Here is a 25,313-nt window from a genome sequence, read left to right on the forward strand (position 1 = left end):
AAAGGAAGTTGTTCCAGAGAGAGGAAGAGGAGAGTGATGGGAGAGGTGTTGCCAACGAAGGCTTCCACGCCCCCATCCCCCACGGAGAACAGTCTCCCTTGTGCTTTCATTTCCCTCTTTTCCTCCCACCTTTCTTTGAGTTTATTTCTTTCCCATTTCTTTCTTTCTTTCGTTCTTTCTTTCTTTCTTTCTTTCTCTCTCTTTATTTCTCTCCTTCCTTCTTTTTACTTTATTTTGGTTGAAATGCCTCCTCCCCCCCTCTCTCTTTTTATCCATTCTTTCTAGTTCTCTTTGAATCTCTGTCTCTTACAAACACTGGATTCTCACATCTGTTTTTACTCTCTCACACGCACCCACGCACGGACGCATGCATGCACACACACACACACACACACACACACACACACACACACACACACACACACACACACACACACACACACACCTCTCTGTTGTTGTACGAATGGAACAGTTGAGTTGAAGCTCCTAATAACATTGTAGCCGTCCATCAAGCATGGCTCACTGTGATCAATAAGCACTTTGAGAGTACTCCACATACCGCACCAAGCTCACAATGCCTCTCTGGCCATACTTATCACATTGCTGACGAAGCCCTATTAGACCCAGTGCTGGACATCTATTACAGTACATTTAACAATATGTTTTAGTGCTACGGTGTGTTTGCAGCATCAGTGTAATACCTAATGGATCTCAGGCAATCAGCTGTTTTCTTTCCCCATTTCAATTCATCATAGTGAAGATTCAAGAAGTACTCAATAAATATGGTAGATGTGCGCGATGGCGTTTAATCAGTGTTTTAGTGTTTTGCATCACTGACATTCTTGGCGACAAAAGTAATTGGGATTGAACTGACCTCACAGGTTTGTCTTTCAAATACATCATTCGGTTTGTTCAGTCCTATCCCGTTCAATAATGTATGCAGGTTATATCGTCTCATAGTTCAAAAAGCATGCTTGCAAACTGGACATGCTCTCCCCTCCTCTAGTAAATACTGTCAGAATACCACTGAGTATTGCACTTAACCCCTTTAAGTGGAGATGCATCCCAACCAGTGCAACAGTGCCTATATGCAGTATGCCTAAGTACAGTACACGTGTGTGTAGTACGGTCATAATATGCAAAGTGTTAAATAATGAGATACAGTAGGTGGTTGAGGAGTGCTACTGTGTGTGCGATTGTCTGTGTGTAGCTGCCTCTACACACAGGCAACATAATAAGGGTTTAAAAGACATACATTATATATTATCTACGTAATTATTATAGAATCTGAATATATCTATCTCAAACATGGTACACACAAAAACTTAACAATTAATAGTATGGTCGATTCAGTGTTTTTTGTGTGTGAGGCTATCACTTCATGTAAAAGAATTATGGCAAAATTCAAGTCTGAAGTGTGGGAATTGAATACATATTTTCCTTTAGATGGTGAAGTGGTTAAGATCCCTGCCTGTAGGCCTAGAACTGAATCCTGACAGTCTGCTCCGAGTCCTGGCTTATACAAAAAAAAAAATAGCAAGGAGTGTGGGCTGTCCACTTTTTAAAAGAAAAAAAGGTTTGGCTCTAGTTGAGCTCAGTTTAAAAACAAATCATAAGACTATTCTGGAGGCCTCGTGCACATAACACAGGGCAGAACAAATTCCTTATGGTTTTCATGTGGTATAAAAACCACAAAAATATACAGCCCAGAACTAATCTGGGTGTTCATTTTTGATGCATAGGTATAGAGGCGTTTAGCTCTTCTGTGCCTGGTTTCTTTCCATCACCAAGGAAATAACTTTACTTGCAATAAATTATAGGTTAGGGAGACGTGCAAGAAGGTAAACAAACTAAGTCCTTTGACTGTGTCTGGGCAAGAGTAGAGAAAAACAAGTCGGGACATTCATGTTAGGGCAGGTTTTTATGAATGGAAGTTTTTTCTCTCTCTCTAAACTTTCCCTCTCTCCTTTTTTGTGAATGAAAAACAACTGGAAAATCCAGTATAAAAGCTCGCAGAATTCTTGATGTGGATTGGCTGTCGCGACGCTAGCTCCGCCCCTTGTTGCTAGGTACCGTGACTTTCGGGTCGCTGATTGGTCAACAGGGGGAAACCGAGATTTCATTCATAAGTCGGGGCATTCATCAAGACAAAGACGGAGAAACTCGAGCCCCTGAAAGAGGAAATCCACCAATCAAAGTAAGACAGACAGAGAGCGAGAAAAGCAAGTCTTCCTATTTATACCCAAATCAACACTTTGAATTGACACGGCAGTACTGGTATTCAAAATGACTTCACAGTGTAGTCGAATTCAACTAATTTTAACAAAATAAATGTAGTCATTGTCGCTGGTTTAAATACTTTTCAAATCTGCGTGAGACGCCGCACACACACATCTGTTTCTTTTCACGCCATGCCAGTTTCCTTCTCTCGCACGGTGCCGAGCTCCCTGTCCCCCCCAAAGCTAAACTAAACGTAGGCTGAAAGTCAACAGAAGTTGCTAATGTCACATCAGTACTGAATAAATATCTGCCATTTCACTTGGGGGTTTTACTGCGTGTGGAAATAAATGTGTATTTAATTGTATTAAGCCCATAATCCCTATTGATTGATTGACTACTTTATTAACAGTTAGGCAAAAAAAAGCACAGAAAGTATAGTTCTATTCAAAATAATGCTAAACCAGTAAGAAAGCACTATGGCTTGTTTCCATTGGAGTCCTGTGTATTCAATTCATCGAAACATTTAATGACAAGACAACTATACAATACTATGCAAACACATAATATAACATTTCCGTCTACACTTAACGTTGTATGTAATAGGCTACATTTAAAAGAAAGAAGGGTAAATAGCCTACTAAAGCCTACCTACACAAATCATTTTGGAACTCCGATAGTGTACTGTGTAGCTACTAGCTACAAATGTAACCAAATGGACCACTCGGTTACATTTGTTTACACGCTCGGAGTTGGGTTTAAAACTTGAGGATTGTACATTGTTTATCTCTACCTACTAGGCTACCTAACATGTCCTGAATGTCCTGACGAGACATTAGAAGGAAAAACACAGCAGATCTGTAGTATACTGTAAAGAGGGCAGCGGCAGGCAGCCCCGCTGGGTAATAATCACTTGCCGTCGCTTCTCCTTGCTGTTTTTTTGTGAATGGGGCTCATTATGCATGCAGCCTCCACGCAGCTCCATTCACAACTAACCTCGTCCCTCCGTCTCTCTCCCTGCAGGCTGGATCGCAACTCAGCCTAAATGACCACAAACGGTTAACGCATGGATTATAAGATGGATGGATATTTGGATCAGCAAGTGCCTTACACTTTAGCAAATGTACGTATGGATGAACTCTTTTCGTTAAATTCTTTGCACTAATTTTTAGGACTTTATGGCTGCCTTTGGCTTTCTCTTTCGATCGTTTTTCTCCACTGAGTTTTGTTTCAAGCAAGTCATAATATTCGCGATGGAAACTAATTTTCAATTCGCTGTGAGCTATCGCAAGATCGCCACCGACTGCTGCAGTGACTAAACATAGTAATTATTGCATTTTACAGTGTTTTGTCAATGTTCTGCTTTTGGTGTGAGAAGCCATCAGTTTGTATGCCAAATGGTCAATGTAGTTGAGGCGCCGAGAGCGCATTTGTTTTTCCGATGTTGGGATGTAGCCTACATGCTGTTTAAGTTCACCGTAGCTTAAATGTAGATATGTTTTGGCTCTTAACATGTAAGTGTGTAAGATCCTTGTGACATAGTAAATATAAAAAACGAAACTATATATTTTTAAGGAATAATAATAATCATTATAATAATAATATTTATTGTTTACATGTGTTGTATTGTTGTTAATTTATGAATCACTTTAGTGTGATAGTACTACAGTAGACATGATCTATATTGGCATTATCTGCAGTATTTGACCTATTGGGAGTTTTGTTTTTCCTCTCACTTCTGTTAAATGTTTGTTATTCTGCAGAAGTCACAAGGAAATGGGCCCCTAAATAGACTGTTGATGGCAGCGAAAAGGAAATACATGGACACAGAATTACCCCCTCAGGAATCAGAAGGTAAAGTACAGTTAGAACTCGGAGGGAGCTGCAATGGCCTCAAGCCCCTTTACGATTATGTGACACAGGCTTACTTTGATATATATGGGAGATGTCCCTTCTAAGTACTCGGATATTATGGAGATGATATGAGACAAACTAGACTTTAAGTTGTCAACATTGTGACTAAGTACTGGTCTAGTAGTGAGTGAGTAACTTTCTTGAGAAGCTTTGATGTTGTGCTGCTGCAAGGGATTAATCCTATTCTTCCTATTTGTCTTTTCAGACCTCTTTCAGGATTTAAGCCAACTCCAAGAGACATGGCTCACAGAAGGTGAGACTTGCCTGCAGGCAGCGTTTACTTTAATTTGCATGCTTCACTGAATAATATTGCTCCATTTGTGGCATTTGTGGATGATAAGGCTGACTTGTGTGGCTTGGGAAATGTCAACGTGATGAATTAAGAAAATGTGAGAGAGGATATGAAAAATCTGACTATTCTATTCACCGTATAATGACATGTTATGTATTACACACTCACAGTTCTTTCAATAATGTTTTCCACTGCGGAACCGGCCGTGAATGTGTCTTATGTCAAAACGGGGCTATAACCTGATTTCCCATTTCCTCATTATTAGTGTGTGCACAGCATTTTTAACGTGGTGTTAGAAATTGCCACAGATGTTTGGGTTGTCTTGTTTTCTGTGCAGCATTTCAGAGGAATGCTGGAGGCTAGTCCACTCCTGAGTGTAGCAACCTTCTGGTATAAAGATGACCTTTTCAGTTTAGGAGGGTTGAATTTGCAGTAAAGAGTCTCGTGGGGAGCCAAAACGCTCTGATGCAACACACATGCTCATAAACTTTACAACAGCACAAAGAAAGAAAGCAAATGTAAAAAAAAAATGTAAATTTAGAGTGAGCACAGACCAGAAGAGTATTAGCTTTTGAGCATGTCCTATTTTGGCCATGTTGGCATGTACTCTGCATGCCAAGCCTGCAGCCAATGCAAACAAACAGCGTATTTGGCTTGTGTCACTCAAGGCACATAGCGATGAAATGGAGGCCAGTCGGAGGCAATTGTCAGCCTGTAGACTTTATAAGTGCAATGTTGACGTGAGCTCTAATGGAGCAATTATATGTCAGGACGGGACAACAACGCCGTGGCATGAGTCATTAGGCCTGTTTGGTAATGTTTGCTAAACCTCGTGCACAGCGGCATCAGGAACATAGTCTTGTGTGCTGCAAACAGTAACAAGAAAGGATGAGTGCTTTAAAAGGGTTATTTGTTAGCTGGTTGATTTGATGCATTTTTATTAACCAATTTCAACCCGGTGTACCTATTTTGGCCATGTAATTGTAGGCAACATTTTTCGAAACATTTCCAGAAATCTAAAACGAATGAAATAAAAAAGTTAAACGTTTTTTTAATTTTATTACATTTTTTACAATTTTCAAAAATAGTGGAAGTGGCCAATCTACAAGCTCACCACGCATCATGACAGCAAGTGATGAGTTGTGTGGCTTGTGAGCTTGTAGATGGGATATTTTCGCTATTCGTCTACGACCAAGTAGGGGTTAAACTGGCAATGCCACTGAGTTTTGACATTTTACAGAGTATGGTTACCCATGTTCTGTTGATCTTATTTAGTTTTGGCTGTGGGAAAAAAATGTTGCATGTTGAGTGTAAATATTTCCCTTCTCATGCAGTGAGGAAATCGGTACATGTTGAATGGGTGGTGCCCTCAAGTGCTGTTGTTGTGGCCAAAGGGGATTTCTTCATATTCCTAAGCACGAGAAATTGCTTATGTCGCCTTAACTCGTTGCAGCCTTTCAAACGGCGTGTCCTGGCATTGACTTTGACTCATGTATAAAGGGAAGTAGGGAAGTCAATAGCAGATGCCCAGAGAGACACTTTGAGGAAGCGGCTGTGTGTGTGCTGGAGTTGAGCAAGACGTTTTAGCCAGGGCCCAGGGCCTACACCCTGACAGGACTACTGTTTATGGTGCGAGCCGGGCAAACAACCCCGGACCCACACCTCAGGTTCCTCACCTAATTCTCATGCAGCGTCAAAGCAGCAAGTTCATTTCACACCAGTGTTTCGCAGACAAAGATAAAGCCAATGGCCAATAAAACAGGCAACAATGGGAGACGCTTCAAAGTGTCAATCCATTGATGGACATTTATTTGTATTCATGCACTTGGCCACAAAGGCCTGCACAGTGTTGAGATATTAGGCATTGTGCCTCCGTTACAAATTGGGCGGCGGTGGATCAGCGTGAGAGAGAGACGGAGACAGAATCAGGGGTGGAAGTTGGTAGTGTAACTTTATCAAAGTGTTATTTAACCCTAAGTACCGGCTTGTTTTTCAGCCTCCCCGGCTAAGACCTCTCCTTTCCTGTTGAATTAATTAAAGACCTTATCACGCCTGATTGTGGTTATGAGGGATTCACCAAGATTGTAAAAACTGGGTAGCTGGAGGGTTTTCTTTTTTTTTTTTTTTACTAAAAGAGAGCGGAAGAGACGGAGAGAGAGAGAAAGGGGGAGGGAGGGGAGAAAAGTTCTGAATGGTGAGAGTTCAGGAGCTTGTCACATCTTGCCACAGTGGCCTTTAGCTTTATATGACTGAGAGCTCTGGCTCCGCCCAGGATCTCCCATTGAGAAAAAAAAAGTCATTCAAGGTGCTTGGAAGCACCGAGGGCAACATGCGTCCACACTCGTATAAACGCACTCTCCTTCTTGTGCTGACTTGCATTTCAAAGCCCCTGACGAGGTGTTCCTGGAAGCGAACCTCGTACGCGTGCACACACAAACACACACACACACACACACACACACACACACACACACACACACACACACACAGACGCACAACGACGAGTGTACAATCACATGTACATACACATGCACAAGCAAAGTCAAGCATGCATGTGCGTAGAGGCCACGGAGACATGCACACAAAAGTAAAGCGCGCGCACACTCATTGAAGCCATGTACACAACAGGAACACACGCAGACACCCACACGCACACTTCCTAAGAATCAGGGTCTTGATCTTGTCTGTGAGCCAGTTGCTCTGACGTTCAGACATCCTTAATGTTTTTAGTATTTTTTTCTCCTTCTCTTTCTGAGCGATGTCCAGTGTATTCCATTTTAGACATGTTGAAACCAGTGGGAAATGATTTATAGTTTGATCTGTTGGACTAAATATTGGCCTCTGGTCTGTCTCATAAAACAGCTTTATTCTTCTCCTCGGGGGCAAAAGGCTGAAAAGTTAAAGCGGGGGTAATAGTATTACCGTATAGCAAGCCACAGAACGTGGCATTATACAAGAAATCAATGTCATTTATCTGAACATGCTCCAAAACGCTATCATCCGGTTTCCTCTGCACAGGAAGCAGGGGCAGGACTACAAGCAAGAAAGTGGATTTGAATTTCTTATTTCCTCTTTTTTTCTTGGTGTCCTTAACCAGCCTCTCTCTCAGTTGGTCTCCATCTCTGTGTTATGGTTTCCATGCTGGCGTTTTCATGGTGCGGAACCCATAAGTGGACTTAGTGTGAGAGAGAAGAGGCTGCTGAGGTTGATGATTGGTTGTCTGGGCTCCGTTCTTTTGCTCGCTTGGGTGAGGTCACAGTCTCAGAACTTGGCAGAATGTGGTTACTGTGGACTCTGAACCTACCACTTTTAGAGAAATACAGAAGTAACTGCAACTCTTACCAGGAAGCTCCGTTTGGTCAATACTTAAGATTTGAGAGAGAATGTCGTTGGTGTCACAAGGTCCTGTGTAGTGAGCTAAAGATGCTGAGGGGTTTATGATTGCCCACAGTGTGGTGCCATTTTATTTTTGTTAGCCATCATGGTCCAGATTGGGTTCATGATATTTAATGATAGCCATCAACTTTTCCCTACCAGTTAGCTTGCACCATGACGTAAGTGCGAGGCCCGAGCAATGGAAACACTTTAGAAAACCCAGAAAGCCTTGTGGACTTGGACCGATGCCAGATTAGAAGTTTGCTGGCCCTGGCTCCGCTCTAGGTTTGGGGTTAGGCCATTAAGCCCAGGACAACGAATCGAATGCCAGTGTGCTCATGGCTCAGCGGGCGAATTTGACCTTTTCACCCCTATTTGGGCATTTGGCGGTCGGATGATGGGGGGCTTTTCTGACCTGTTTGTGCGAGTCAAAATCCAAAGCTCCAAATGCACAATTGTGAATGGGTTGGTATTCCTACAATTAGGGCCACACAATAGCGTCTGTCTAGCTCCACTGCACCTGGGCTTGGCATCACTGACTGCACTAATTCAGTTAGGCTCTAAATGAGCCTCATTATGAGAGAACACGTAATCAGGAACATTGATACTTGAAACTGTATCCCTGCAGAAAACCAACTGGGTAACAGTATCCCAGTGCCAAATAACACGGTACACATACTATATCTACGTATTGACTTATCTATTTTTGAAAATCAGTATTTACTGTAAGCTCACTGTATATTGTTTCTGAGGACTATATACATTGTGGGACAGCAAACGCTTATATAACGCATTGTAACGGATACAGGGTGATATATGAACTGTAGCTCGCTACATTTACTCCTTGGCAGGAAAAGTACGCCGATCACGTCTTTCCGACATGATTAAGTACTGCCGCAGAAAACACGTCATTAATTCACAAGAGATAATGGCCGGGTGACAAAAGTTCTAAGTAGCTTTAACCTCAACTTGCCCTCTTGGTTCATCCACACTTCCCCTCTTTTCTTTGGTCTCTTTGGTTTCCTTGCCTCTCCATAAACACTTCTAGTTTGACCTCCAGGGTGACTCCGGAGCACCTCTCAAAGCAGATGACAAACTCCAGAGAGCTTTCTAGCCCCAGAAAATGTCCCCAATCAACCTCAGATGGATGGGAAGAGAGGGAGAGATGTGACATCCATAGAGCTACTCCGTCATACCACATTGACAGATCCTCACTTGTTTAGCTTGAACAGCCTGTTTAGTCTGCCTGAGTTTCTGTGATCAAAAATAATTAACCAAATTAACCTTAGCATACCTCTTCTGGGCAAGTCATAATAGGCGAACATTCTGTGAAAATAGCAGATCGGCTATTTTATGTGATGACATTTGGTGTAGCTTGAACAGCGTGTTTAGTCTCTCTAGGTTTCTGTGATAAAGACCTAACCAAATGAACCTTAGTGTACCTCTTCTGGGCATGTCATAATAGGCCAACATTCTGTGAAAATAGCAGATCGGCTATTTTCAGTAATGACATTTGGTGTAGAGTGAAAAATGAGCTGTCCAAGTATATACCTCTGCGGGACTCCGGTCAACTAAGTATACAGCAGGCCAGTTCCTTTTAGTTTTTGCCAAACTGACCAGGGTTAAAGTGAGTTTTATGATATGCCGGTGGTTTGGTGTAGAATGGTACACAGTCAAATTCTTAGTGTTAAAATAACCCTGTGACTCTCAGCGTTAGATCAACTGTGACACTTACAGGTCAATTTACACTCTAGTTAAATTAACACTGAGGATTTTACAGTGTAGTGACTATCTGCCGTGGGGTCCATTATTAAGCGGATGGTGAAAAGATAGCTTTGCCTCCCTATTGATCTGCCATCAGCTTGGTTCAATAGGTAGTCTGTGTGAGTGACAGTAACTCTGGCTCCACTGTAAGTGCTGCTCTTAAAGTCTTAAATCACCCGTGGCTTTCATAGTGATGCGTCAACTTGAATCATCGGTCATGAACGATGCTCAACGACAATGGTCTCACAAACCAGTATTTACTGCTCCGCTCACGATGGGGACCACCAGACATTTAAAAACTCTTATACCGAAATTGTAAATATTGACGACCAACGAAGGTTACGTCCCAATTTTATGGCATACGTATGATTTTTCATGTGCTTAGATCTCATACAAAGGCCAATGCCACGGTTGAGAGATGCCAAAATGTAAATTGTCATGAAAGCAAGCCAGCAGGTTAACCACTTTCAACCTGACATCCTATAGGCAAAAACTTTAAAAGTGGAAAAAACTAACAAACTAATAAACTTGAATAAATATATACTGTATATAGGAGATATTCAAGCCCACAACATGGCACACACACAGCGACATGTGAGTAGATTGGCTATTTTTGTGGCTGTGTTTTTCCGCCTGACACCATAGTACGACTACAAACTATAAAACATGGCTTAAGTGGTTAGCAGTCATCACCGAGGATGTTCGGGAGATCCTCTCAACCTAACTATGGTGTATTGATCACAGAGAAGTGCTGGCACACAGTAAAAGTTGGGTGGAGGAGGTGAAGGTCACTTGGTTGCACAGAGGTTAGGCCTCGCTGTGGCTCGTGTTTCAAGCCCAAGAAAGAGAGAGAGAGAGAGAGAGAGAGAGTTTGTTCTATCACCCAACAACTCCTATCCTAACAGCTTCTGTTTTCTCCTCTAATTTCAGCTCAGGTCCCTGACAGTGACGAGCAGTTTGTTCCTGATTTCCACTCCGAGAACTGTAAGTACACAACTCTCAGAAATGTGCGTGTTCATGTGTGTCTTTGAGCGAGTATAGGTTGCACCTGTGTGAAGCTGGATGTGAACACACACAATTCGGACCCACACCACATAACAGGATGGTCTCGCCACACTATGAGATATTATGGTCAGAAAAACTGTATTAGGTCCCTCTGCCGTGAATCCATTATGTGCGCTTGTCTGTGTGTCCTTTGTGTCTTTTGTATCTGAGTGGCATGTGTGTGTGTATGTGGTGTACTTATGATGAAGTGAGAGTGAAACCAGCGGTATAGGGTTAGGTTTGTGTTGTGGAACTGCCAGAGGCTAGGGTGAGGATACTGTAACTTGGTGGTGATGTTACAGTAATGTCCTTTTTGGAGAACAAAGCGTTGCTGAGACATGGGGCACTAATGACCCAGTGGTCCTGAAATGCATTTCGATGCCAGCATTGTAAGCCACCGTCGCCCATTTGCATGGCTTTGAAAAGCTGAATGGGTACAGCACAGGAAACCAGTATAAGATCATTCAAGGGGCCAGGTACAAACATCGGCCTTTGTGCTCGTCGGAAGGTGTAAAATGGGAAAGCAAATTCCAGGGCCGCACGGACTGGAGTGGCTGCTATTTGAATGGTTTTCCCTTTTTCGTTGCATGTCTGAACAATGGCAATTCAGGATCTGTGTGGGGGTGTATGTGGCGCTGTACAGCACACTGCTAACACTTCAGAGAACTACGGTATTCTCCGTTCTTGGAAACGCTGCTGACGTCAGTATACTTAACCACTTTCAACTTGACATCCCTATTTTGGGCATATTTTCCAAAAAACATAAAAAAAAACAACTTCACATTTCTAATCTCAAATATTAAACTTTTTTTTAACAGCAAAAATATCAGATCTACACGCTCGCAAACTTGGGCTTAACAACATTGTCATTCGTGATTGATTTTAAATAAACGTAAATAACCCTTAGATTCTAATCTCAAAGGTTTAGGTGACAGCTACCTGTCAACCTCAGTCAATGCCACTTCCTCCCATGCCAAGCCCCATACAGCTTTTGTGTGTAAACATTGTGTGGTTTAACCGTCCCTAAGTCACAACTGGCGAACCCCTCGGTGACACATGCCCTGTAGAAACATTGTCCCCTTCTGTCGGCCAACAATGGGCAGGAGGAAGTGGAAATGAACCCTGGGGCACGCAGAGGTCATGTCTACTTAACCCCCGCGGCCCCGTCATCCAATCAGCTGTCAGGGTCCCGCTCGCGGACGACGGTATGATCCGCAGGGTCAGGGGGCCAGGGGTTTGACGGGCAGCTCACTTATAAGCAGCAGAGACGGTTCTGCGCTGACAGACAGTGCCCCCGCTGTTCACAGTCAATGGGCCCACAGAGCGCAGTTGGTGCATCTCTATTCAGCTCGGCTTGATGGGAAAGCGAGGCTGACAAGCTGCCAAAAATATATTCATCTGCGCATTTGTGGTACGCCCCTGCGACGGATCTGTCAAAGCCGACAGTGTTAGCTGTATAGAAAAAAGGGCTTAAATGTTTTTCCCATGCCAAGGTTCCATTGACGGTCCTGGGTACATAGTGTTGCTCTACCCCCCCCCCCCCCCCCCCACCAAAAAAAAGAAAACAAAAAGACAAACTATGCAGGTGAGTCATTTGTTTTGGAAACTCTGTCACGGTAAAAAAAGACACAAGCACAGAGCAAAGCTCCTAATCCCTGGTGACCGAAATATAATTGAAGGCTTGAATTGAAAAGGCGCCGTGGTAAAATTAAACATTGTTGTTTACTGAGTCAGGTAGTTACCTGCATGGGCGTGGTGGAGTCAACAGAGGGGGGGACACGGTAATGCCTGATTTATTACAATTGGTTGTGCGCTGGTTTCGTGCACTGAAAATGGCAGATCTAAAAGCCCACAACGCATCGCGATGCAATGCATTGTGTACTTGTACATCGGCTAGTTGGAGTATAAATCAGACATAAAAACAAAATGCAGAGAGAGCTGTGACACAGACGGCGAGGTGAGAAAACGGTGGGACGTAACGGAATGCTAGATCAAGAAAGAAGACAAAGAAGAAGGGGGGGGGGGGGGGGGGGGGGGTGGAGGCATGGTGGGGGGGTGAGAGCAGGGATTGTGCAATACCTGCAACATCTGCTAAATCTATCTGATCTCGTCCATTCTCCCCTCACTTAATGGCTAACAAGCGTTGCTCTGTCCGTGCGCTGCCATTGAGGGAAGGTTATGCAAACACATGACTTTTATGTACTTGACTGGCACACGTATGTGTATCTGTGTGTGAGTCTAAACTGTAATTGAGCCATTGTTGATAACGGCATATTATAACTTTCCCCTCAGCGTGCACGATTGGGCCAGCAAAGACAAAAACTGAAGTCACAAAGAAAAAGTTTACTGGTGTATTTGATATCTGCGGACTGACAGCAGCGTCGGGGGGGTGGGGGGGGCTAGACACGAGGGTTGTCGTATAGAATCTATTTTCTGTTTTCTGCCCACGGACAAATAACCACGGGAAGGCATCAACAGAGAGCAAAAACATTCACGTACTTCTAATAATTTGTGAAAAATAAAATCCCACCTAACCACTTAAGACCTATACTTAGGCATACAGTGAATAGAGAAAATGGGCAATCTACATTGTGTTTGCATTGTGACATGTTGTGAGCTTGTAGAATCACAATTTTTGCACATGTTTGACATTTTGAAAGATTATTATATTGATACGTTTAGATATATGTTTTTTAGAATATTTAAATCACATATGATGAATTGGCAAAGATGGGGACACCAGGTTCAAAGAGATTAAAACACACATGTAGCAGCATTGTCCACGTCGTCCGCCTGAGTTAAAGAGCTCAGTGCGAGTCAGTCGCCCCGAAGAGGACGGCCCTCTTTGTCCAAGTATGTTGTTTACACTCGCAGAGATGTGACCCATTCATAAATTTTCTCCTCGGTGTAGAAGAGGAAGTGTGCCTCAACCTCCCTCCTGCTCCCCCCACCTCCTCCTTTGCTCTCCTTCAATCCCCATTCATAAAAAAAAGCCCTACAGTACTACAGACCTCCCCCTGCCCCCCACTCTCTCTCCCTTCATTCCTCCTCCTCTCTCCAAGTGGATACTCTAAACCCCTCCCTCCCTTCCTGTGCCTGTACAAACTAAAGCCCAATTTAAAAATCTGGACACCCTTCCCCCCTTCTCTCTCTCTCTCTCTCTCTCTCTCTCTCTCTCTCTCTCTCTCTCTCTCTCTCTCTCTGTCTCTCCCCCCCCCCACTCTACACATTGAGTGTTCCAAGATGTGAACTAATCCAGTGATTTCTGAGCTGTGTGGGCCGATTGTTTAGATTTGTGTCTTGTAGTAATTATATAGGAAGTCGTGGCTATAGAATGCTGTTACGTTTCTTTTCTTTTTTTCCTTTTGGTGGGGTGGGGGGCAGTGAAAAACAAGTATGAGCGAGATTAAAGAGACGACAGAATTGAGACTGGAAAGGGCTGAGAGAGAGAGAGAGAGAGAGAGCGAGCGAGAGAGAGAGAGAGAGAGAGTAAAGAAACATTGAGGAGAGTTAGAGAAAAGAGGACAATTACTGTGATTTTGGCCAAAAAAAGGGAAGCCGTGAAAGAGTAAAAAGAAAGAAAGAAACGGCTAAAAGAGGAGAAGCTACAGTAAGCCAGTTCTGTCCAGTTCTGTATGTTTCCCAGCAGTCTGTCTGTCTCTCTGGCTGTGTGCGTTTCTGCCTCGTCATGGATTCACATCCTTTCTCTCCCACCCCCCCACCCCCCCACCCTCTCTCTCTCTCTCTCTCTCTCTCTCTTCCTCTCGGTCTGTCTGGTCATTTGGGTTGATTTTCCTCCCATTGCTCGCTTCAGATCAGAGCTGGCCCAATCAGTCCCCATTTGGAGTGCAGAGGAGAGAGTGAATGGGTAAACCCCTCCCTCTCTCTCTTCCTCTCTTCGCTGAAAAGAGAAGCATGCGTCCCTGTGTTCTCTCGGCTTTCCAAAATACAGCTGCTACGCAACAAAGTCGGCAAAAACAGCCAGGTGACTGCTTGATACACGCAGATTCTGCTAGCTCTGGGGAGGCCATCACTCTTGTGTGTGTGTGTGTGTGTGTGTGTGTGTGTGTGTGTGTGTGCACTTGTAGTACTATACTCGTGAGGGCGAAATGTCGCAGCGACCCGTTGTGAGCTTGTAGATCTGCTATTTTCGGCATTAGGGTTCAAAATGGCAACAATTAATGGCCTTCATAAAATCACCGTCCTAAAATGTTGATGTCCCCACAAGTGTAGTAATACAAACGTGTGTGTGTGTGTGTGTGTGTGTGTGTGTGTGTGTTCCTAAATATGAGAGGTTGTTTAATTGGCCTTGACAGGCACTCATCCATCCAGGCATGCACATTAGAACACTTGCACACACATGCAAACATACTCAAATGCACATATGTATGTACAAAGAAACTTTCTGCACATGCTTTCTACCCACCACACGGTACGCACACACATACTTTCGACACTCTCCCCATACTACATACATGCTTTCTACACATACTTTATGTGCACACACACACACGCACACGCACACGCACACGCACACACACTTGAGCCCCAGGGTTTTATGAATGGGCTGGTTGTGAGAGACTGGCTGAGGCAGCAGATTGAGTTAAGGGGAGTGAACCTCCATTCATGAAAAGCGGGGAGTGGGGGGGTTTTGGGGGGCTGTTACTCCAGGAGAGAATGCTCAGCTAGTATGTTCCCCTGTCACTCTACACTCTACAGCTTTAGTATTCATACTATCATGTATTGATTTTTCTGTGTTTTAAAGTTAAAGTGTTAAAGTTTTAATGGACACGCAACTACCATTCATTTCCAACTGACCCTGAAAAAGTGTTATTAGTAGTTGTACTAAATGTTTTCTCCCCAGAACAAATTGTAGAACAACAACAAACTGTAAAAAAAGAAAAAACTTAAATTCTACCCTTTTTACCCCTGTTTATATACAATACTGTATCTCCATGGGCTGCCGACCGAACCCGATGAAACTGGCTCAGCGACGGTCAAACGCGCAGGCTAATAGGCGTGTAACAGCCTCCAGTGGGGAAGAGAAAAGCAGTACTCTGCCGTGTTGATTCAGTGCAGTGCTGTCAAAGCCAGTGGCTGCGGGGATTTGAGCCAGGCAGGCCTAGCCCGGTGTTACAGCAGCACCGCTCTGTGAATGGACGGCACTGTGTGTTTTATTACAAGACAGAGAGAAGGGGAGTTGTGTGTGTGTGTGTGTGTGTGTGTGTGTGTGTGTGTGTGTGTCTGTGAAAGAGGGATGCAGAAAAAGAGTGAGAATGTTTGCCTGTGCGTATACGTGCATGGGGAGAGAAAAGGGAAACAGGAAAAGAGAGCGCATGTGTGCCTGTTCCTGTACATGTACATGCATGCGCCAGAGAAGCCCCCCCATACCCCCCACCCCCCCACCCCCCGAAAGGATGGCTGTGTTTTAACGTTCTCTACAGCTGGAGTGTGTTTTCGTCTCTCGAAAGCGAGCGCAGAGCAAGGCGTAGAACAGATGCCGTAAAGGAGCGGGAGAGATGCTAAAAATAATGGTAGTCGCGCGTTAAGAGCAACAAGCAGCCAGACGCCAGGAAACGTGTTAAGTACGCATAAACACATTGTGATGTATTTTACCCCGTCTGTCACATTCTGGACACGCAACGTGCACAAGCGTGTCACGGTCATGCACGTACAGTATCTAGACACATGAAGACACGCACAAGTGTGCGTGTACACACACACACATAGAAAAATAAAATACAATATAATCCACAACCACAACACCACTGGTTCTCAACGTGGGGTCCAGCTAAATGATTGATAAGAGCTAAATAGACCTCTGAGAGTGTACAAATGGACCCTTAAGCAGCCCATTATGGTTCCATTTGTTCCATAGTTAAATTAACACAGAGGATTTTAGGGTGTAGATTGTGGTCCAAGAGATAAACACATAATTGTATCAAATGGGGGTCCATGGCCTTATGCATATCAAAATGAAAAATGTTTGAGAATCACTGCACTACAGCGAAATCTGCAGCGTTAACTTAGCTCTATGAGTTTAAAAATGGACCCATACACAATCACATCCATGTCTACACATGCGTGTCCGAACACAAAAGCCCACAGGACATGCGACGTAGCGAGAATGGACCTGCTGTAACTTGCTGACACAGAGAGACAGGGAGGTGTGTGGAGTGAGTGAGAGCCATCGTATGGAGCTATCGATCCAGGCAGAGAGAGGGAGGCTTTGATAGATGGACGGATAAAGATAAAGCACGGATAAATCAGGACCAGGGGGAGATAAGGGGGCAAGAGTGGGTCAAACGTGCCACGCGGGGGCCGTTACGATCAAGATCCAGATCAAGACATGGAGAGAGAGAGGGGGGGGGGGGGTGGAGGAGGAGGGGGGAAAATAGAGGGAGAGATTGCGAGGAGTGATGAAGAAGCGCAGAGGGAATTGTGTGGACGTGGCGTGGGCTCCGATAATTAAGAGCAAGGTGTCCAGGCCTTTCTGGAGCCTGACGGAAACTCGATGTTGCATGTGTTATCTCATTTAGATAAGACGGATTCCTGCCCCGGACTCTCACACACTCTAAACACGTATGCTACACACACACACACACACACACACACACACACACACACACACACACACACACACACACACACACACACACACACACACACACACACACACACACACACACACACACACACACACACACACACACACACACACACACACACACACACACACACAGGCATATGTGTACACGCAGATGTGCACATGTGCTTGCTCATACACAAAGGGATATGCACACTTGCATGGAGAGGCACTGCACTCATGTGCTCTCACATGCACACACCACACACACACACACACACACACACACACACACACACACACACACACACACACACACACACACACACACACACACACACACAATCTCTGCCTCGCTTGCACAATATGATGGCGGACAGTAGGAGCTCATTATATCATTTCAGTAACAGTGCTGGGGGGGGGATCGATTGCTACATTAAACATTAAGAGGGGACAGCTATATTGGGGGTGAGGGATGGTGAGCGAGGAGTCAATATTGTGCCAGATTAATTACATACCCCCCATCGCCTGCCCGCGGAGCGTCCCTCACGCTGCACGTGTCCTACAACGGGGATGTATTGTATCGGGGCGGGGGGGCTACGCTAAACTGCAATGGCAGAGATGAGATTTATGAACAGTCAATGGCCAATTTATAAAGAGCCAACGCAGCGCGATTGGAACCGTAATGGACAAGTGAAGGGAACACACGTGAAAGACTGAAGGGGTTGATAGATACATGTTGTGATCTGCTGCGATGGGCTACGTGAAGTTTGATACATTGTAGTACAATCTGAAGTGTTAACCACTTAAGCCATATATACTTGATGTGCTGCGATGGGACGTGTTGTGAGCTTCTAGATCAGCTATTGTTGCTATTTTGGAAGGTTTTTAAATTTTGTCTAAAAAGTGATAATTTAGAAACAATTTGAAATGTTTTTTTTGTTTTTGCCTGTAAAACATGTCCAAAGTAGAGACACCAGGTTCAAAGTGGTTAATTTATGAGAGAGTAAAAAAATCATTCTAATTGGACATTCTAAATGAATTGTAAAATTAAGACTTCGGTCTTTACTGTGTACTACCACTGTTGAATATGTTCCCCGTGTGCACAGCACAGAGCAGGACTTTGCAATTACAATTAACAGCAGTTCATTCTATATTGTTTGTGTATGACTGATGTGCGATGATACTTGTGCAGGTCGATATTTGCTTGGTTCATTGAGAAGATTCAAAGCCAGCTGGGCCAGAGATCATTCAATGAGCTGACTTTGCTTCTTGACCACCGGACGTATCACGCACACATGCACACAATCAAACAGACCCACTCAGCGCTGAGGAACCTGGGGTCACGGTACTTGGAACTGACAAGAACATTCCCACTAGCCTAAAGGACATCGTGACCTAATTTGAGATATTTTCAGATACTTGGAAAAGGAGAAGCGAAACTTTGATGTTTGCGAAAGCCGTCGCGGCAGTTTCTTCTCGTGATCCACATTCTGAAAGCTGACGCAACAAATACAAATGTCTAAATTAGAACATGTCATTATTCGCACAACCTCCTCCACAACGGCCAGACCATCGGCACTCTTAGTTTTGTTTGTTTGTTGCATTAACGCAAATCAAAAGGGGTCACTCCTCCCCGTTGATTCCACTGTACTTTCCATCAATCTGGCTTGGCTCGTTTGGCAGGTATCTGACAACAATGCTTTAAATATTCAAGGAAGCTGAACCATTATCAGATGAGAGAGGGCGACCTGTAAATCAGATCAGGGCAGACACTAATGGATGCAGCGCTGCTGGTCGCCCTGAGAGCAGGCAGATACTGAAGCCACTCAGGGGCCCGTCGACTCCCAGAGATGAGGACGAGTTGTCGATTGTGGGCCAGGTTCAGCTCAGCGCTCTCACTCCATTTCTTTTTCCTTCTGTGTTTCTGATTTGTTGTCTCACACACACTCTCCGTCTCAGTCTGACTCTCTCTTACCAGACTCGGCTTGGCTCTCTCTCACTTCCTCTCTTTCTCTCTCTCACTCCGTCTTTCTCTGTCTCCTCTCTGACCAGGCTCATCTTGGCTGTCTCTCGCTTTCTCTCTCTTTCTCCCATTTAGCATGTTCTTTCTCTCTCCCGCTCTCTCTTCCTCTCTGTCTCCCTGTCTTCCTGAATCTGCAGTGACCTGAGAAGCGTGTGTGCCCACACAGACAGACACACACACACACACACACACACACACACACACACACACACACACACACACACACACACACACACACACACACACACACACACACACACACACACACACACACACACACACACACACACACACACATGTCCTGCACATGTTTCCATGCACCAGTGGAATGGCTGGATCGAAATGGTCGAAAACGCTCGCTAATACATATCGTAACACCTCACTTCCCTTTTTACTCTCTCTTCATTTATGTCTGTGTTGCTTCATCTCTCTGTCTCCTCTCTCTGTTATCTACCTTCCTTCCTTTCTCTGTCTTTCTACCCAGACTCTGTGTCATTCACTGTCTACCTCAGCTCTCAGGATTTTCCACTATACATTTTGGACTTTCTTTGAGTGTGAGTTACGCATATTTAAAGTTTTGCTCTTAGCATAAAAAAAAGTGTCTCAAGAGTAAGTTGAACAACATTTAATTGCAAAAACATTCATATTATTGATAGAAACAGCACCCTCTGCACTGAAAGCACAATGTAGAGTGTCAGATCGAGCATACAGCCTTGCTTTAAGATTCCCTACAAAGTATACTGTAGGTTAAATCTAAGCATGTCACATTATGTAACCTGAGTTGACAGGCAAATATTTTCAAGTTACGCCGTTGCTCTACTCTTCTTCTGCCTCCCTCAATCGCCACAACAGTGGAGTCGCGTGTCGAGAGCGAGTAATGCTATTTGTCGCCGCGCTGAATCAATACCTTCCTTTTTAACCTTTAAAGGCTTTGTGACATAATTGGGGTCCTTGTTGGTTAATCGATCTGCCGCCCTCCATAAGGGATCAGTTGACTAGCAGGGAGCCATGTCTACCCAAGCACACTTTCTGAATTCCTGGACAGATTGCACGTGGGGCAGTATGCTGTGCACATTATGTACTAAATTCGAGGTACGCACCATTTCCCCTAAATCCGAGAGATAATCCCCACACCACTCCTATAAAAACTGAGAGGTCTGAGTCTGTGTGACATTGACAGGTGAACTATGATTTTACATGATAAGTAGTTACTCGACATTCGCGTGTTGTACTCGCATTTAGCTAGCTTAGCACTCACCCTGTTTGACACAGGGAGCTGAGCTGGGTTCTGAACCGCTAAAGTGATGAGTTAAGTGTGAGCCAGGCTGTCGTGTGCTGCAGACTTCCAGAGACTTAAGACTTGGCTCTGCTGCAGATAAACATCCATGGTAAGACTCTCCAGATCCACTCCAGACTTCAGGCTGGATTTCCCCACACCAGGCCCTTTAATGGTAGGAAACATTGGTTCTAAAATAAGACGGGAGTTCATGGGACGGTCCCCAACGCCGCTGCCTTGAGATGGCTTGTGCACAGGTGGCGTGTAACATGTTTCACGCACTCTCACGGTGACTACACTACACATATTCCACCACCACCTCTAAACAAGATTTCCTAAGTAAATCTAACCAAACTTCCTTCGGGTCCTCGGAACAGGACTTGCATTTGAACCTGTTATTCTTTACGTTCAGACATGCCCATGAATGGGTATTGGATTTGAATGCATTTATTGAATTTACTTAATGGAGATAAAGTAGTTGTTCTGGGGGAAAAAAATCTTTTAAAGTTTTACATGGAATTGGGCTAGAAACTATTACTGAGGAGAAAACATTATCAGTCTTTAAATGCCGTTTTCTCGTGATTTCATTGATCGCGAGCCTTCATGGTTCTTATTTGCTTCTTTCCATTACGCGGTAAATCTTCTGTGTCAGTCTATAGTATTGTAGCCCGTGGTGCTTACAGCTACAGACGACAACCCCCGTAAGAATACTATAGTGCTGTTCCTTCCAGGTCCTGCTGCCTCCATATGTCCCAGCTGGAGGAGGCCATTGTGTGACCAAGAGGTTGGGTGGTTTTAGACTGAGTGATGAGGGTTCTCAGGGTGCCATCTCTTGCTCCTGGGATTTGTTTGTGGTGGGTATCTACTGAATAGCACCCCCACCCCCAACTCCACCACCCCTTGTATGTAATGATCCCTCTACTTCCTAAAGCACTCAACCATGACCATCACCTTTCACCCTGCCCCCTCCTCTCTCCTCTAACCCCACCCACCCACCATTTACATTATGTAAAAAAGGCCCTCTTCCAACCGACCTTTAGCTGTTAGGGGGGTGTTGTCTCTATAGATGGTGCTCAGAATGGGGAGTGAATGGCAGACAGCTGAAGAAAGCCTGGAAATCAGGAAGGAGGAGATAAAACAAGCCCCCCCAGCCACCCCCGACCGTATCTTATAGTTTAGGATGTGTGGAGAATCCGCCCAATGTTCCATTTGAAAGCATGCGTGTCCACAGCCTGCACATACGCGCACACATAAATACACACACACACACACACACACACACACACACACACACACACACACACACACACACACACACACACACACACACACACACACACACCTAGGGCTAGGCGTTATAGACACAATCTAATATTTCAATATTATTTGAACAAATACCTCTATCAAGTAACGATAATATTGTATTGTGACAGTATAATAATTTTTTTCACTCGATGCAGCTATTTTTGCAGTTTTTGAAAGGAGAAAAAAAGGATAAATGGGGCTTAAGTGATTAAAACCAGGAAGTGACACTTCACAATATTACGTATCCAAAATCCCAGACGATATTTAGTGTCATATCACTATATCGACTATATAATATGGACATATTGGCTAGCCCTACACATACCCATATAACTCTGGAGGGTGTACCGTATGTATACGTCTTTGAAGGTCTAAACTTCTATCAGGGCCATCATGCTCTGTGTCCATCGATGTTCTCCAACCCCCACCCGCTTTACCACACCCTACCCACCTCACTCCCCTGTTCTGTAGAAACTCTATGAAACATGAGGATCTTTGAGAAGGGGTGATGTAACACTTGAACAGAGCTGTTAAAGGAGGGAACCAGAGCCGTGAGAGCCCGGGGTCATATTGCCCCAAATAAAACCAGGAAGAGAGCGTTGAACGGCGTGAACATAACTCTGCTCCGGTTCTATTTACAAGACTGCCACTTCCTTATAAACCTTTGCAGCAAATTTGACATCATCTGGAGCAGGGAGATTTACTGCTATACTCGAGAGAGTTTGAAATACTTGTTAGAGCCTCGGGGGGGTTTGTTTTGATTTAAAACAGCTCCGGGAAATCAGAACGTTCCTTTAAACTAATTCTCTGTACCTTAAACCTTTTTTCTAAGAGATCATTATGTGAATAGGCATGAACCGGGGGTCTCTCTGCGTGTTTTCAGTGGAGCGATTATGTTGAGTTATACCAATCTCTGCATGATGCTTTGATCCCTGGCTCCATTAATTAGAGTATTCTGTGTCTAGGGATTCGTTAATCAGCCAAGTGGCTAATTGAAAAAGCATGCCAGGCAACAGGCTGGAACACCAATGACACAGGCACACACATGCACTTGTACACACAGACGCACACACTCACTCACTCACTCACTCAGTGCTGTCCCAATCACTTGTTTACCATGGTTATTAAATATTGAAGATGAACACGCACACACACACAAACACACACACCTGTGTGTACATTCAATGTCATTCATAGGCTGCAGTGTTTTCAAATGCAGCATGTTCTCGAGGCGTCCTCATAAAGCAACTGGGCCACATCAAAGGCCGTATCCCTGCCAATCGCATTAGCGGCTTCGCTTGGCTGCATTGTGAGTGGACTTGTGTACACACACACCACCACTTGTTTGCAGTTCACGGCCACACCAGAGAAAGGGGAATGCGCCGGTAGACAAACACGCGCTGGGCTTTTATCAGAGTGGCGGTCATGTGCCGCCCTCTGTTATGGGAGCAGACGAGCCGGCGGAGACTTAGAGGAGCTTCTGGAATCCCGTTGTGTCTGTCGGGGAAATCTGCCTAAATGCCCTCTAATCCCGTTGATCCTCTGCTAAAGCCAAAACTTCCTCACCTGCCTGCCAGTCATGGGAGAGTGAGTCGATGTCCCAGGCCAGAAGGGTTAGCATGTTGACGTGGATGTGAAGCTTTCCCCCCTTTTAACTCCGAGGCAAACAAACATACAACTGAACTGACTGCTAACATCTGGCTACCGATAGGAAAGAATGCTGAGTTGGATATACAATGTATATTCTGTTGTAAAAGAGGTGTGACATTGTTAGTAATATGTGTCTGTGAGATGGTTCAGATGTGTTGTACCTCAACGGGTGTACCTCATGCTCAAACAAATCTTGGAGGCCTTTAAATGTACTTGTTAATTCTGTATGCTTTCATATCTCATTTTCAATCTGTCTGATGACTCTTTTTGGTAGAATTCTGCAGCCAACTGTTTGCGACTGGGGGCATGTGCCCGTGACCAGGCCTCAACCCAAGACTGTCAATCCCATTTATTCCCTTATATTTTGGTGATGCCTCATTCATACAGGTTGATGATTTTATTCACGCTATTAAAAAATAGTTACATCACTTAATCGCCCGTTATAATCTCGCTCTGTGTGCATATACACACACATAACCTAAACGTCTGTAAATGAATGCAAATTAATCGCACAAAATATCCCGGTGTGTACGGAGTACGGACCTTAAGGCCACGTGTCCGTTTTCAGAACACTCTGTCTTGTAAAGCCCTGTTTGAGCACTTCAAGTTAAAGTGAACTTTTTCAAATACACTTTTGAGATGCTCTGTGCTCATCAATGACAAAATTGGAGGAAAAACTCATATTGGCAGTATCTTCTTCTACATAGTTATAGGACATGGCCCACAGAATTACTGTAACCACAACAAAGTAAAAAATAAATACTTTGTGGGAGCACGCACAGCACATACAGATTACCAAACACTGCATTTTACCCACCATGATGTCCTAAGCACCTCTGGGCGTTTGTTCTGCGCCTTTTTAGCCTTGTTCATGGAAGTAGTTTGTAGAACTCAATGAACTGACCTCCAATGTTGCCTATTCTGGGGACAAAGTCAACTATTTGTTTTTTTGCTCTTACATCTTGAAAGTTGTACTTCAAACACAGAAAGTTTTAAATGGATCTCTCCTCAATTTTTAAATGGAGGTACATGGGCTGAAAAGTGAAAACTGTCCCACCAAACTGAAGCACACTGTAAAATCCTCAGTGTTAATTATCCATTGTAACTCTCAGAGTTGGATTAACACTGAGGATTTTAATGTGTAGGATCGTTTCAATCTAATCTCCCCCATTGTCTGTTGACTCTGTTTCCATGTGATTTTTGCTCTCTGGTTTTTGTGGGACAGATCGGCTCAGGCTATGTAGTCAGCCAGCCGCTCGCTGCATTTCTTTCCTCTCCTCCCTTTTTTGTGAATGGGCTACAGTATGTAATTACCTGGGCTCAGCTTTCAGTGTGGCCTGTTCCAGCAGGTCCACACCCACTGCAGACATGCACACGTACGTACGCCACACACACACACACACACACACACACACACACACACACACACACACACACACACACACACACACACACACACACACACACACACACACACACACACACACACACACACACACACACACACACACACGAAAATTAAGAACGCATAAAAAAAGTGCACACATGCATCCACATGCATGCACACTGACATAGACACACACACTGAGATGGCTAACACACACACACACACACACACACACACACACACACACACACACACACACACACACACACACACACACACACACACACACACACACACACACACACAGGCATAAACACAGGCCTCCCCAGCTGGAAGTGCACAGCTGCTGCTGTTTACCGTGTCGAGACCAGAAAAACATCCTGTACAGTTCTCTGGGTGAAAACCTCCCCTCGCATAATAAACACGCGGGCCCTCGGCACAGTTTGAAGCTCCACACTGGGTGGTTTCTGTGGCCCT

At 44.4% G+C, this 25,313-nt stretch overlaps 1 protein-coding gene across 3 annotated transcripts in view; it reads left to right on the forward strand.

The window, feature by feature from the left end:
• The first annotated feature begins 2,137 nt into the window (after nt 1–2,137).
• Nucleotides 2,138–25,313, forward strand: part of etv4 (ETS variant transcription factor 4) — a 40,790-nt gene continuing 17,614 nt past the window's right edge. Inside the window, exons 1-5 of one of the 3 annotated variants that reach the window (XM_084077791.1) lie at nt 2,138–2,197; nt 3,241–3,340; nt 3,981–4,071; nt 4,337–4,384; nt 10,493–10,546. In XM_084077791.1, the coding sequence (XP_083933917.1) occupies nt 3,284–3,340; nt 3,981–4,071; nt 4,337–4,384; nt 10,493–10,546 (250 nt within the window). In that variant the 5' untranslated portion in view covers nt 2,138–2,197; nt 3,241–3,283. The other 2 variants (XM_084077792.1, XM_084077793.1) reach the window with 2 other exon arrangements.

The sequence above is a fragment of the Gymnoscopelus microlampas genome, assembly GCF_963454915.1.
Source record: "Gymnoscopelus microlampas genome assembly, chromosome: 14".
Classification (NCBI taxonomy): Eukaryota; Metazoa; Chordata; class Actinopteri; order Myctophiformes; family Myctophidae; genus Gymnoscopelus; species Gymnoscopelus microlampas.